General features: G+C 38.1%; 1 protein-coding gene across 1 annotated transcript in view; it reads left to right on the top strand.

Moving 5' to 3' along the window:
• LOC101679362 (oligophrenin-1) overlaps positions 1–15,824 on the top strand; it is a 307,195-nt gene that overhangs the window by 175,741 nt on the left and 115,630 nt on the right. The window contains exon 15 of the mRNA XM_045071280.1: positions 1,670–1,829. Within this exon, the coding sequence (XP_044927215.1) occupies positions 1,670–1,829 (160 nt within the window). The remainder of the gene's footprint in view (positions 1–1,669; positions 1,830–15,824) is intronic.

Here is a 15,824-nt window from a genome sequence, read left to right as displayed (position 1 = left end):
ATCAAAATATTTAAACTGTTAAAGCGACCCATCACCAGCCCCAAAGTAAAAATGCCTGTGAATAGTTGCTGTTCATTATCACGTGAATGGAACCCAGCCTTTGTCAGTGGCTTAACAGATTTCATCAGGGTTTGTCTAAGGATTCTGTCTCAGGCAATGACCCACTTAGTAAAAAGAGCATGCTTATTGATGGGGTCAGTCTCTCAGGGGCATTTACCTGGTGGTGGGGAGTTTGAAAATTAGTGTTTGAGATGGGTTGTCTCACTGCCTCACCTCTCTGCCCCCAAACAGCTTCCTATACTTTATTTGCTGCCTCTAGTACTATTTGAAAGATCAGTGGAGGCACTCAGTTCCATTAAAAATAATTAACTGATACCTGCTTTGTATGCGTCAGCACTTGCACTTGAAAGTTTACCACCTGGTAAGGGAGGCAGATAAGAAACAGAAAATTGTAATGTATTTGCTTGCCAATGGTGTCAGTCAAGAAGAGGACAATAGGCTGTGATAGCCCTGAAGGAGATGTCACCTAAAGGATAAATAGACATTATTTAGATTCAGAAGGAAGAGGACATTCTAAGCAGAAGGAGTGGCATGAAACAACATGGTATAGCCAGAAAACCTAATCTAAGCGGTATAGTGTATCGAGAGTGTCAGAGGTCAGCAGTCCTCAGATGGAGACTCCTAGGGAGGTAATAATAATAGCAGAGATTTCTAATGCAATATTTCCAGGATACCATTCTAAAGCAATTTACTCTATGTAACAGCCCTCTGAGGTGGATACTATTTTTGCATGCAGAAAAACTGAAGTCCAGAGAAGTTAGGTCACTAATACTGTTGCAAAATTGAGTGGTACTGTTAGGATTCAAACCTAGGTCAGATTCGGAGTCCAACCTGTACACTAGGATTAGAAAATAGGCTATAAATTGCAACTTTGAAGAGAGTCGGCCCTATCCTATAAGAGCTACAAAGCCCCTACAGAGAATTTTAGAAAGGAGAGTGATTAGGAATCAGAATATTGGTGATTGCAGGCTTTACTCTGATGAGACTGACTGACTGATTTCAAGGAAATCCCCTTTCTTCTTTGGACCTCTGGGTTGTTTTTTTTTTTTTTGTTCGTTTTGTTTTTGTTTTGGGGTGTGTGTGTGTGAGAGAGAGAGAGAGATTTCATCTGTAAATTGAGGACAGTGATGATAAAGGGCTAATTTTAAAGATCCCTTCTAGCTCTTTGAGTTTTTTTACTTTCAAACTAGGGGTGGGGGAGGGGCTAGATTCCTGACTGAAGTCAGACTGGTGAAGCTGGTAGGTACTTCTCTAAGTGTTTTGGTTTTTTTATGCATCCTTTATACATGCTATATTTGTTGCCTAGAATGTTGTCTTGCTTCTTTCCTGTCTTTCTAAATAACTTTCTAACTATAGCTGCCTACTCTCCTTCTCTTAACTCCTACAATGCTACTAAGTTAGCTATGTCTCACTTAGGTACCTAATAATATACTATCTTTTATTCTTTGCTACTTGTTTTCTTTGTGGTATTTTCTTCTCGTATATATTTTAGACTTGCCTTTTCTCCTACTTTTTAGTTTCTCTTTCCCCCTATATCATTTAACATAGTCTTGGTTACAAGGAGTTCTTGGAGAGAATTTTGTTAATCATTTTTTTTCTCTTTTGGCAGTGTATGTGAGCACAGCAAAGAGAATCTTATGACCCCCTCCAACATGGGTGTTATCTTTGGGCCCACTCTGATGAGAGCTCAGGAGGACACTGTTGCTGCCATGATGAACATCAAATTCCAGAACATTGTGGTGGAAATTCTAATCGAGCACTTCATCAAGGTATGTATTCCCTGTTCTCACTATCACTTCTCCAAGCATGTGACACTTTCTCCTAACCAACTTTTAGAGTTGTGTCTCCCTCCCTTGCTCAAGCTGGTAATGGAAGGAAATTCCATTATGACACAATGGCATTTAATAGCATTTCTGACACTGTGAAATTCATTTAGCAAATATTGCTCAATTCTGTAACTATTTTATTATCAGACACCAGGCTCAATTCTGTAACTATTTTATTATCAGACACCATTATCAGATGTACTTGGTATAGAAGAAGAAAAAAAATCATTGTTCCTGCCTTTACAGAGTTAACAGCTTAATATGAAGATAGCCATATATACAAATGAAGATGATAGATATAAAAGTGTTGCATGTATAATGAAACCATAAAGAAATACCTATTCTTTTTAAACCTCATCTCATTTCAAAAACAAAAATACCGTGGTATATTTTATATGGTATATAAAACTCAAGGTACTATACATTATAATTAGGTCAAATAAAAAAGAAAAATTAAGTATAGAGACAGAAAATGAATCCAGGAATGAGGCTAGACAAGAAATAATCATTAACAAGTCCTGTGCACTTGTTACAGATGGCCCTTCATCTGGCTCTAAGCTTTCTAGCAGCCAGTAACATCCTAGGAAGGTATAATTCAATAAAAACTTTTCTGCAGGGGGAGGAGTCTAATGACACAGTCTAAACCCAAGCTCTGCCACTTACCACCTATATTACCACTAACCTATATTTGGTGGGATACAGGTTAGGTTTCTAAGACTCTACATACAAACACAGTGGCTCCAACAAAAGAAACATTTATTACTTGATTAGGAAATAGTCCAGTAAGGTATTCCAGTGCTGGTATGGTGACTTGACAGGGGCAAGAACCCAGTTTCCTTCTTTCTTGTTGTTCTGCCATCTCTAAGGTACTGCTTCACCTGCATGACCATATAAATACCTTCTATATTATATCAGTTGAGAAGGATGAAAGAAAGTCAAATGAAGGATATAACACTTTCCTTTAAGGCCAGGGCCTGGAAACCACGTATATCACTTTTATGTAAATAAATGGTATGTAAATAACATTCCAAAATAATCCAGTGGTCACATCTGGTGGATGAGTTAAGGAAGTATAGTTTTCAATTGGGGCCCTCTAGTGCCCAGATTAGTCTTTAGTTCTTTTTCTAAAAGAAAATAAGATAATATATATTGGATTACAACTGGCATTCTCTTCTATATTATCTGTGTAACATCAAACAACTTCTCTGATAGTCATTTTTTTAGCTGAAATGTGAAGATGATAATAAACCTATACTATGTGAAAGTCACATGTCCAAGGCTACTTAGCTAGTAAGAGAGACAGGGTTTAAATCCAAGTAGCCCGGCTTAGAGTTGATGTACTTAATCACTATGAAATGCTGCCTGATGAATCATTTTTGAATGGTGATATTATTGGGCATAGAGGACAATTTGGGATTATCAAGGATGGGTACTTGCAGAGAAGTACAACCTATGTAAGTACTAAATGTGGAAATAAAGGAAAATAGGGAAAGGAAATTTCAAGGAGATGACCCAGCATGAACAAAGGCCAAACACCTTAAACTTCAAGAAATTTGGTATTGTTGGAACATGAAATAAAAATAGCAGTGGCCAGAGATGTGAATGGAGGCAAACAGGGCCAGGTCCTAAAAGGACCTTGTCTTGTCTCGTTGAAGAGTTTGGAATGTTTGTCATTGTTCCTACAGGCTTGGGAAAGCATTGCTTAAAAGTAGAATAGTATGATGGATAGACTTACATTCAGGAGATGTTATCTTGTCTGTAGTGTGAAGGATAGATTACAGGAGAGAGGGTAGTGCCATTGTCAGATCAATAAATAACTGTAGTCTGAGTCAGGGTGGTGGGAAGATACTATTCATGTATGGAAAAGCATAGGACTTAGTGATTAGAAGTGGAAAATGCGGGAGTGGAAGATGTCTGAACTCTGGATTTCTGACTTGGCTGACTAGATGGATGGGGCTGTCTTTCATAAATATAAGAAATAGAGAATGGGAAAGTTTGGGGGAAGATGGAAAAAAAAAAACTCGATTTGCTGCGAGTTGAAAGTCAGATTCCTGAAGGATATTGAGAAAGCAGTATTTAGGAAGTAGCTGGAATAAAGTAAGGAATAACAAAGTTTACTCAAAGAAAATATTTATGGTAAGTATTTTAGGCTGTGCAGGTCACAGAAATCTTTTACAACTATTCAACTCCACCTTTATATTGGAAAAGCAGCCATAGACAACATATAAACAAATGAATATTCCAATAGAACTCTGTTTATAAAATAGGGAGCAGGCCTATGGGCTGTAATTTCTTGACTCTTGGTCTAAAGCCCAAATTTCATTTATTGATTTATTACTTGAGTGATATTCATTCAACCAATATGTATTGAGTACCCACTATTTGCCAGGTACTATTTTAGGCCCTGGAGGTACAGCCCTTTACATTCATCTTTAGAATTTACATTCTAAAGGAAGTAGAAAAACAATATGCAAAATAAGTAAAATACATAGTATATTAGATGGTAATAAACATTAAGAAGAAAAATAAAGCAGAGAAGAGGAATAGGAAGGGTTGGAAAGTGATTTTGCAATTTTAAAATACAATAAGGACTCACTAAAAGGACAAATTTTGAGCAGAGATTCATAGGAAATAAAGGAGTGATTTTTTTTTTCAGATAATCTGAGGGAAAAGCATTCTAGGCTGAGATAATGGTAAGCACAATATCCCTGAAGAAGAAATGTGCCTATCATGTTCAAAGTGCAAAAATCGTTTTTAGCTAAAACAGCTAAAAAAGATTAAGCAAACAAACAAAAAAGAAATAGAAGAAGATGGATTCAGAAAGAAAATAGAGAAAGCTGAGTAAATTCTATAGGTCCTTGGAAGGATTTTGATTTTACTGTATCTGAGTAAGATAAAAGGGAGGTTTTTAAGAGAAATAACACAATCTGATTTATGTTTAACAGGACTATTCTGGATACTGTGTAGAAATAAGGGTAGAAGGAAAGAAACTAATTAGGAAGCTGTTTTAACAGTGCAATCAGAAAATGGTTGTATTTTAGATGAGGATAGTAATAGTGGAGATGGTCAAATTAGAAGTGGTCAAATTCTAAATGTATTTTGAAGTCAGAGCCAACAGGATTTGCTGACAAATCACATGTGGAATATAGAAGAGAGGAGTCATGGGTAACTTCCAGGTTTTTAATCTGATCAATTGGAAGGATGAAGTTGCCATTTACTGAGATATATAAGAATGAAGGAGGACAGATTTGAAAGGGGAAAAAAAACGCATTTCAGCCTGTGTGACATCTAAGGTCAGAGAAGGAAACAGGATTAGAGAAATAGAGTTGGCCTTTAACAGCATAGAGATGGTGTTTAAGACAATATGAATGGATATTTTTGCCTAATGAATACTTGTGTGAGAGAATAAATGTTAAACCAAGAACTGAAAACTAAGAAGTGCCAGTGTTTGAAGGGCTAATAGAAGAGATTACAAAACAGATTGAGAAGGATTGGTCAGTGATGGAACTAGGAGACACAGGCCCTGGAAATGAGAGAGTCTTAAGAAGAAAGAGAGGACAGAAGTTTCAATTTCTCAAGACATATCATGTCGGACAAGCACTGAAAAGTACCTACTGCTCTAAATGTTGGTGATTTTTTAAAAATATAAGCAATATATGTATCTGGCAAAAAACACAAACTATACAGAATAGAACACATTTCTATCCTTTACCTATGCTCAACTCCTAATTCCAATCTCATTTCAATAATTTTTTGTCACTTTGGTGATGGAAAAAAGTACATATATACACATATACATGCACTAAAATATTTGATATATTTTATATGCATATATTATTCTTCTACTTAGTACAGCTAAAATCTCTGGGCATTATATATAAAAATAACACAAGAAGACTCTCAAATATGGAAGGAAGAAGGTGAACCAGACTGGCTAGGGACCTTAGGACCTGAGGAATGACATGACCACAACTCACCTGGATTTTATCTTTGCCTCATCTCCCAGATGGGTAGTGTAGAAGCTGACAACCTGAGAACACCAACAGATGCAGTCAAAAGAGGTATCAACAAAAGCCTACTCTCTTTAGACAAAGGACCTGGAAAGGAACAGCCCTAAAACTCAGAAACAATTTAGATAGTAACCTCTCTACTCCAGCAAAATAGCACAGAAGAAAAACGCAGCCCTACCTCCACCCCTTCCAGCAAATGCTGAGTGGAGAATCTAGATTTCTACCTTTTCTAGGCTGTAGCAATCACCTGAGCCTTTCTCCCCTGATTCCATGCAGTGCTGTCAAGAAGGCCAAGTGGGGACACAGACTTTCCTCCTTACCTGGTGGTAATGAGACCCCATCCTCCACTTTCAATGGTATCGGTGGAGACTACATGAAGCACCTGGACGCCCATGCCTATTTAGCATTGGAGTAACATCAGAGGAGGCTTGGTAGAAATACAGGACTTTCACCACCACTCAGTGGTAATAAGGTTAGCACACTATGATTTCAGTGGAGAAGAGACCATTTGGGGAGCAGTAATGAGCTACCCCTCCTCCTCCAGCCAGAATGGTATCAGCAGAGGTGTAGTGAGAAGTCTGAACACCTACACCTGCCTAGCAATAGCAACAGGTTCTTACCTTCCACTGAGATGTCAATGGAAGACAAGTGGAAAACCTGGACTTTGACTCCATCCTGGCAGAAATGAGGCAGTGCTCCTCCTACCTTATAGTGGTAGTGTCAGAGGAGGCCTGCTATAACAGAAGATATAAGTAAGAACAAGACTCATATCGTACCCAAATTGTACAGGCCTCAGTCAAAAATCATTTGTCAAAATCTTACCAAGATGATTCATCACAACATAAATGAGAAAAGACCATCAATAGAAATCAACATCAAGATGACACAGATGTTAATGATCTGACAAGAAGTTTAAAGTAGCCACTATAAAAATGCTTTAATGAGCCATTAGGAATACATTTGAAGAAAAAATAGAGAATCTCAGCCAAGTAATAGAAAGTTTCTGCAAAGAAGTACAGATTCAGAGGTGCCTGAGTGGCTCAGGGGGTTAAAGTCTCTGCCTTCAGCTCAGGTCATGATCCCAGGGTCCTGGGATCAAGCCCCACATTGGGCTCTCTGCTCAGCATGGAGCCTGCTTCCTCCTCTCTCTTTCTCTGCCTGCCTGTCTGCCTACTTGTGATCTCTATCTGTCAAATAAATAAATAAAATCTTAAAAAAATAAATACAAATTCAGCAAATAAATAGAAGATATAAATAAGAAGAAACTAAGCAAAAATTATAGAACTGCAAAATGCAATAAATGAAACTTAAAAATCCAATGGATGGGCTCAACAATAGAATGGAGAGGACAGGGGAGAGAAACTGAATTTTTAGAATAACAGAAGTTATTCAATCCAAACAACAGAAGACTAAGAGAAATTGTTGCTAGCAGACCTCTCCTAGAAGAATGGCTAATGTAAGTTCTCTAAACAAAAAAGACACAACAAAAGAAGGAATCTTAAAATATCGGGAAAGAAAAATTAACAATAGAAAAAGCAAATATATGGGTAAATTTTATAGACTTTCCTTTTCCTCTTGAGTTTCCCAATTGTGTTTGATGGTTAAAGCAAATTGTGTTTTAGCTCTATTGGGATAAAACAAAATTTACAGTATGATCTGATGTGATTCTCAATGTATACGACAGAAAAGTTTAAGACAATTGCATTATAAAGGGGGGAGCATAAAGAATGTTAAAAGGAGGTAAGGTTTGTACATTTCAGCAAACAGGTAAAATGTTGAAACCAGTAGCCTGTGATGAGTTATATATGTAAAATGTAATACCTAAAACTACCACTAAAAATATATACAATGAGATATACTCAGAAACACTATAGATAAATCAAACTGGAATTATAAAAAGTGCTCAAGAAAACACAGAAATCCTAAGCCTTTATGTTTTATGTAATAAACAACAAAACTTCCATAGACATGAAACAAAGATCTGTGGAGCTGAAAGGAAAAGTAGAAAAATTTACAATTATACTCAAAGATTTTAACACCCCTCTCTTAGAACCTTTTTACACTGTTGGTAGGAATGCAAACTGGTGCAGCAACTCTGAAAAACAATATGGAGATTCCTCAAAAAAGTTAAAAAGAGGGGCACATTGGTGGTTCAGTGGGTTAAGCTTCTGCCTTCAGCTCAGGTCATGATCTTGAGGTCCTGGGATAGAGCCCTGTATCAGGCTCCTTGCTCCCTGCTCATTTTTTCTCTCTCTCTCTTTCTCCTTCTCTCTCTTTCTTCTCTCTCTTTCTCATCCTCTCTCTCTCTCTCTCAAATGAATAAATAAACCTTTTCAAAACGTTAAAAATAGAACTACCCTAGGACCCAGCAATTGCACTACTAGGTATATATATACCCAAAGGATAAAAAAATACAGATTCAAAGGGGGCACATGCACCCCAATGTTTATAGCAGCATTATCAACAATAGCCAAATTGTTGAGCCCAAAGAGCCTAGATGTCCATCGACTGATGGGTGGGTAAAGAAGTGGTGTATTTATACAATGGACTATTACTCAGCCATCATAAAGAATGAAATCTTGCCATTTGTAACAAGGTGGACAGAGCTAGAATGTACTATGCCAGGTGAAATAAGTCACTCAGGGAAAGAAAAATATCACATGATTTCACTCATATGTGGAATTTAAGAAACAAAACAGATGAACATAAGGGAAAAGAAAAAAGAGAAGGAAGCAAACCATAAGAGACACTTAATGATCATTATCAAACTGAAGGTTGATGGAGGGAGGCAGGCAGGGATTGAGCTAAATGGCTGATGGGTATTAAGGAGGGCACTTGTTGTGATGAGCACTGGGTATTGTATATACGTGATGAATCACTAAATTCTACTCCTGAAACTAATGTTATACTATATGTTAACTAAAATTTAGATAAAAACTCAAAATATTTTAAAAAAATAACACCTCTCTCTCAACAACTGAAAGAGCATCTAAATAGAAAATCAGAAATTATTTAGAAAAATTCAAGAATACTATCAGCCAGCAGAACTTATAGAATGCTCCAACCAACAACAGAAAAATATAAATTTATTTTCAGTGGCCACAGAACACATACCAAGATAGACCATATCCTGGGCCATAAAACAAACTTTAAAAATACCTTAAAAATGGAATTATGCAAAAAAATGGAATTATGCATAATGTCTTCTCTGACCACAATGGAATCAAACTAAAAATCAGTAACAAAAGGCAACATAAGGCTTAGAGGGAAAAATGGCAACATTGAAGAACCCGGGTTCTCCATCCTACCCACAAAGATCAATGATTGGATAGATGTTTGTGAACACAAATAGCTTTGGCATACCTATAGAGTTCACTTAGGAAGTTTTAGCAACACAGTGGAACCAAGAGAAAAAAAAAAAATACCTGAGAATAATTGTGCTAGAAGAGAAAAAAGACTGACTTCATTTGCCTATATCATCCCATTCTCCAAGGTGTCATTGTTCAGTGCCAAGAAGGAACTTCCCAGCTAGAAAATCTTCCCCTCACCATGAAAGGAAGAATAATGTGAACAACCAGCTTCTCCATCCTCTCAGGGCACTGTGTGAAGGTCCATCTTCAGTTTTACCCCACTCAGATTAGCAAAGCTGAGATGTACATAGCTGGCTAGGAATAAGGAAGAAAAGCGTAGGCTGTTACAGACATGCACTGGGAGTGATCACAGTTCACAGATACCTGCTCTGCAGGCAAACTCAGCAGATTTCATCACTGCTAAAGCCAACAGTTCAACAGTGGTATGTGTTCAACAGTGTGAACCCACTGTAGATTTCACCAGCTTTCTCCCCATAGTAGTCATGTTCCCTAATGCCAGCCACCTGAGTTACTCTCTACTCCCTCACCCTTGATGGAGCCCAGGAACCACACTGGCAGTCATCCAAGATCTCTGCAGATGCCCAAGTTTAAAATGGTACCTGCCTGGGACTTGTGCCACCCCTACTGGAGCCCAAGAGACATGCTTACAGCCTGCTTGGGCCTCTGCGGCTTAATGAGTGGAAAATGCCAGCCTAGGTCTCCTAGGCTGACCACTACCACTGTGCGCTCATTGTGGGCTAGTCTAGTCCAGCTGTGCAGCTGCATACCACTGGTCTGATACCTGTCTTTGGCTTCTACCACAGCACATACGTTCTGAGGTAAGAATGTGCAAACATGGGGCACCGGGCTGGCTCATTCATTGGGCATCTGCCTTTGGCTTGGGTCATGGTCTCAGGGTCCTGGGATCGAGCCCCACATCAGGCTCCCTGCTTGGTGGGAAGCCTGCTTCTTTCTCTCCCACTCCCCCTGTTTGTGTTCTCTCTCACTATGTCTTTTTCTGTCAAATAAATAAATAAAATATTTTTAAAAAATGAATGTGCAAACATGGTTGAACATGCCAAAAGCCTGGTCCCCCCAGCACCATTATGCTCACTGGTAGCTGGCCCTCCATGCACATGCATGCACTTAGCCCAACCCTTATCACCAGTAACACTGTAGTGTGCATGCCCTTGGGCAGAGTGTGAGCATACCAACAACCAGGGCCTCTACAGCTGTTTGTGGACCCAGATCAGGCAGATCACAGCAGATCACTAGCTGACACTACTATGCCTGCCTTTAGCTAGCCCCTCTAGCTGTGCATCTGCACACCCTAGCCTGAACCCCATCACCAAGCTCCACTGATGTATATATGCCTCAGGGTAGAATGTGCACCCGTGTGAGATCACAGTGATGTCCAGGAACTCTGCAGTAGCCAGTGAGCCCATAGATAGCCCCAGCCCTTGCTGCCTGCTCTGGTCCCTATGTGTATGTCTGCAAATGACCCCTGCCTATACATGGGCACCTTTAACTGGATCTTACAGCTGACTGTGTGTATACCACCAGGTCAAACCACCACTGCTATCTGTCACTATCTCTAGCTGCTGGACCCAGAGGTGACACTTGGGAACTCAGCAACACTTGCATCCACTGTGGACCCCCTGAAGTGCTCACTAAGGGTCACACAGTTGATAATCCTGTGGAGCCCAGCAGCCTGAACTAAAGAGACAACATACTCCCTCTAGACCTGGTGCTACCATGTTCTCCCACACTTAGAAGCCTGTACCGCTAGACTAAGGATCATAGCACACCTAAGCATGCCCCCACTTATAGGTGAAAGGTTTCTTTTCCAAAAGTAACTCTATAAAGTCTAAAAGAGGTGACTTCTTCTTCCAGTGAGCAGATATCTACACAAGGCTATAAGGACTGAAAGAATTTGGAAACATTTCTCCACCAAAGGAATACAGTAAACCTCCAATAACTGGCTTCAAAGAAATGGAGATCCAGGAATTGCTGACAAAGAATTTAAAATAATTGTTATACAGATGCCCAGAAACTATAAGATAACACAAATAAATAGTGTAACAATATCAGGAAACAATTCAAGAACAAAACAAGAAGTTGAGAGACACCTGGGTGGTGCAATTGGTTGAGTGTCCAACCCTTGGTTTCAGCTCAGGTCATGATCTCAGGGTCGTGACATTGAACCCCATGTCAGGCTCCACACTCAGCATGGATTCTGCTTGAGATTCTCTCTCCCTCTCCCTCTGCCCCTCCTGCTCATGCTTTCTTTCTCTAAAATAAATAAATAAATCTTTTTTAAAAATGAGAATTTCAACAAAGAGAAAACAAAAAAGAAACAAATTTGGATCTGAAAAATACAATGACTGAACAAAAGAATTCAATAAAGAACTTCAAAAACAGACTTGAGCAAACAGAAGCATCAGTGAGTTAGAAGACAAACCAATTGAAATTATCCAGTAAAAGGAGAAAAAAAAAAGAATGGAAAGGAGTGAAAAAAGTCTATTGGACTTACGGGACAACATCAAGCAAAATAATGTACTTCCAGCAAAATAATGTACTCCCAGAAGGAAGTGAGAGGGAGAAAGGGATTGAAAGCATAAAGGAATAATGACAGAGAACTTCCCAAACCTGGGGAAAGATTTGGACATCTACATTCATGAAGCTAATAAGTTATCACAAAATTTCATTCCAAAACAACTTGTCAAAGACACAATAATAAAACTGTCTAAAACTAAAGATCAGAGAATTTTTAAAGCAGCAAGAAAGAATTATTCTCTCATAAAAAGGAACCCCCATAAGACCATTCCTGAATTTCTCAGCAAAGACCTTATAGTTCAGGAGAAATAGGATGATATATTCACAGTGCTAAAAGAAAGAAACTGCCTACCAAGAATATTTTACCTAACAAAATTGTCCTTCAGAGTTGAAGGTGAAACCTAATAAACAAAAGCTGAGGGAATTCATCACCACTAAACCTGCCTTGCAAGAAATTCTGAAGAGTTCTTTAAGCTGTAACAAAAATACACTAATCAGTAATGTGAAAATATGTAGCACATTGGTAAAAGTAAGCATATAGGCAGATTCAGAATACCCTAATACTATAATATGGTGATGTGTTAGCTACTTATTTCTAAAAGCTAAAGGACAAAAGTTTGAAAACTAGCTAGTTTCAACAATACATTAATAGATATGCAATATTTAAAAAGGCATAAATGGGGGTGCCTGGGTGGCTCAGTCAGTTGAGTGTCTGCCTGTGGACTGGGTCGTGATCCTGGTTTTCTGGGATTAAAACCGGCATCCTGCTCCCTGTTCAGTGTGGGGGGCCTGCTTGTCCTTTTCCCTCTGCCCCTGCCCTGCTTGTGCACTTGCTCTCTCTCTCTCAAATAAATACATAAAATCTAAAAATATAGAGTATTGGAATGAGATCCAAGTTAAATTATTAGCATAAAATAGGCTGTTTTATATGAAATGTTTTATGTAAGTTTCACACCAATCACAAGAAACTTACAGTAGAATCACAAAAGATAAAGAGAGGAAAATCAAAGCACACCACTTAAAAAATAATCAATTTATCCATAAAAAGGGCAACAAGAAATGAACAAAAATAGAGCTAGAAATAGCCAAAGAATAATTAATAAGATATTAGTAAGATTTTATCAATAATTACTCTAAATATTAATGGATTGAATTCTCCAATCAAGAGGCATAGAGTGGCTAGATGGATTAAAAAAAAAATAGTACCCTATGATATGCTAAAAGAGACTTATTTCAGATTTAAGGACATACAGGCCTGAAGTGAAAAGAGGCCAAAAAATAGTTCAGACATGTGGAAACCAAAAGAGAGCAGGGGTAGCTATACTTACATAAGACAAAATAGAATAAACTAAAAATAATAACAAAAGATAAAGAAGGACTTTCTATAATGATAAGGGGGTCAATTCATTAATAATATGTAGCTATCATAAATATATGTGTACCCAATATGACAGCACCTATATATAATTAGCAATCACTATCAGCAAAAACTGTAAGAGAGAAATAGAGAAAAGTACAATAGGTGGAGGACTTAAATACCTCCACTTCAACAATAGATAAGATTATCCAGACAGAAAATCAACAAGAAAACAATGGATATTGTTATGCCCCAATAATGGGTCCGTGATTAAAGGAGGAGACTGATATAAAGCGAAGGTCAAGCAAAGCTTTATTTCACGCCAAGCATCAAGAATCTAACCGAATGCTTGGGGATGCACCTCTTACAAGAGAGGGCGACCCTTCTGTTTCACAGACTAGCTTTTAAGGGCAAAGGCCATGCGGTCGGGCCTGGCCACGCACAGGTGAACAAAGAGATTGTAACACACACAGTAAACTCCACAGTGATGCCAGGTTACCAAATGAGTTACAATTTACCCTAGTAGACATTTGATTTAGCCTATCATAACTTGGTTAGGATTGGCGCCCAAAAGGCTCCCAAAGGGCGGGGCCCATACTCCTTGTTAACCAGGGAGACAGTATGCATCCCCCCACTGACTGGATGTCTCTACCTGGCCTGCCCCTCCCTTGTATCTGGGCTTTGTTACCTGGAGCTGGTTTCCAGGACTTGTTTTAAGTGAATCCCCCGGGGGAAGGGGAGCAGGGACAGTTTAACTTTAATGAAAGCCTCTTGCTAAGTAGGTCCTTACAGAAATGAACCATATTTTAGACCAAATGGAACTAACAGATATATATAGCACATTTATTCCAACTGCAGCAGAATGCACATTCTTCTCAAGTGTACCTAGAATAGTCCCCAGAATAGATCACATGATAGGTCATAAAACAAATCTTAGCAAATTTAAGAAGACTGAAATTATACCAAGCATTTCTTCCAACCCCAATGGAATGAAACTAAAAATCAATAACTAGAAGAAAGCTGGAAAATTCACAAATATGTGAAGATTAAACAACATGATCCTGAATAATGAATAGGTCAAAGAAAAAATCAAAAGATAAATCAAGAAGATGTGGTATATATACACAATGAAATACTATGCAGCCATCAAAAGAAATGAAATCTTGCCATTTGCAACAACATGGATGGAACTAGAGCATATCATGCTTAGCGAAATAAGTCAAGCAGAGAAAGACAACTATCATATGATCTCCCTGATATGAGGAAGTGGTGATGCAACATGGGGGCTTAAGTGGGTAGGAGAAGAATAAATGAAACAAGATGGGATTGGGAGGGAGACAAACCATAAGTGACTCTTAATCTTACAAAACAAACTGAGGGTTGCTGGGGGGAGGGGGGCTGGGAGAAGGGGGAGTGGGATTATGGACATTGGGGAGGGTATGTGCTTTGGTGAGTGCTGTGAAGTGTGTAAACCTGGTGATTCACAGACCTGTACCCCTGGGGATAAAAATATATGTTTATAAAAAATAAAAAATTAAAAAAAGAGAGAAATCTAATAATATCTTGAAATAAATGAAAACAGAAGCACAGTAGTACAGTAAGAGAATCATTCTACATGATCAAGTGGGATTTATCCCTGGGATGCGAGGGTGGTTTAACCAAGTCATTAAATATGATACACTACATTAATAGAGTGAAAATTTTAAAAAAATCATCCACATAAGAGTAGGAAGAACATTTGAGAAAACACATCATTTCATGATAAAAATGCTTAACAAATTGGGTAAAGAAGGAACATACCCCCAAACAATAAAGGATATATATGACAAACCCACAGCCAACACCGTACTCAATGGTAAAAATCTGAAAACCTTTTCTCTAAAATCAGGAACAAGGTGTCCACTCTCACCACTCTTATTTAGCATAGAATGTAAATTATAGCCAGAGCAGTTGGGCAAGGAAAATAAAGGCATCCAAATAGGAAAAAAAAAGAACTAAAATTGTTTTCATTTGCATGTGATATGATTTTATATTTAGAAAATCCTAAAGGCTCTACCAAAAACCTGGTTGAACTAATCAGCAAATTTAGTAAAGTTGCAGGGGCACCTGTGTGGCTCAGTGGGTTAAAGCCTCTGCTTTCCGCTCAGGTCATGATCCTAGGGTCCTAGGATCGAGTCCCACATCAGGCTCTCTGCTCAGCAGGGAGCCTGCTTCCCTCCCTCTCTCTCTGCCTACTTATGATTTCTGTCTGTCAAATAAATAAATAAAATCTTTTTTAAAAATTTAGTAAAGTTGCAGGGTACAAACTCAACATACAGAATACAATTGTGTCTCTACACATTAGCAAAAAGAAATGTGAAAAAGAAGGAAAGGAAACATCCCATTCACACACAATAACATAAATAACAATAAAATGCTTAGGAATAAATTTAAATGAGGAGGTGAAGTATCCATATCCTGTAAACTCTAAGACTTTAATGAAAGAAATTGGAAAAGACACAAATAGAAACATGTCTTGCATTCATAGTTTGAAAAAAGTAATATTGTCAAAATGTCTGTTTACCCAGATCCACCTATAGAGTTAATGCAGTCCTTATAAAAATTCCAATAACATTTTTCACAAAATTCGAAAAAAAAAAAACCCAGAATTTTTGTGGAGTAACAG

The sequence above is a fragment of the Mustela putorius genome, unplaced genomic scaffold (genome assembly GCF_011764305.1).
Source record: "Mustela putorius furo isolate JIRA1106 unplaced genomic scaffold, ASM1176430v1.1 tig00003985_pilon_pilon_pilon, whole genome shotgun sequence".
Lineage (NCBI taxonomy): Eukaryota > Metazoa > Chordata > Mammalia > Carnivora > Mustelidae > Mustela > Mustela putorius.
This window is presented reverse-complemented; position numbering and strand designations above follow the sequence as displayed.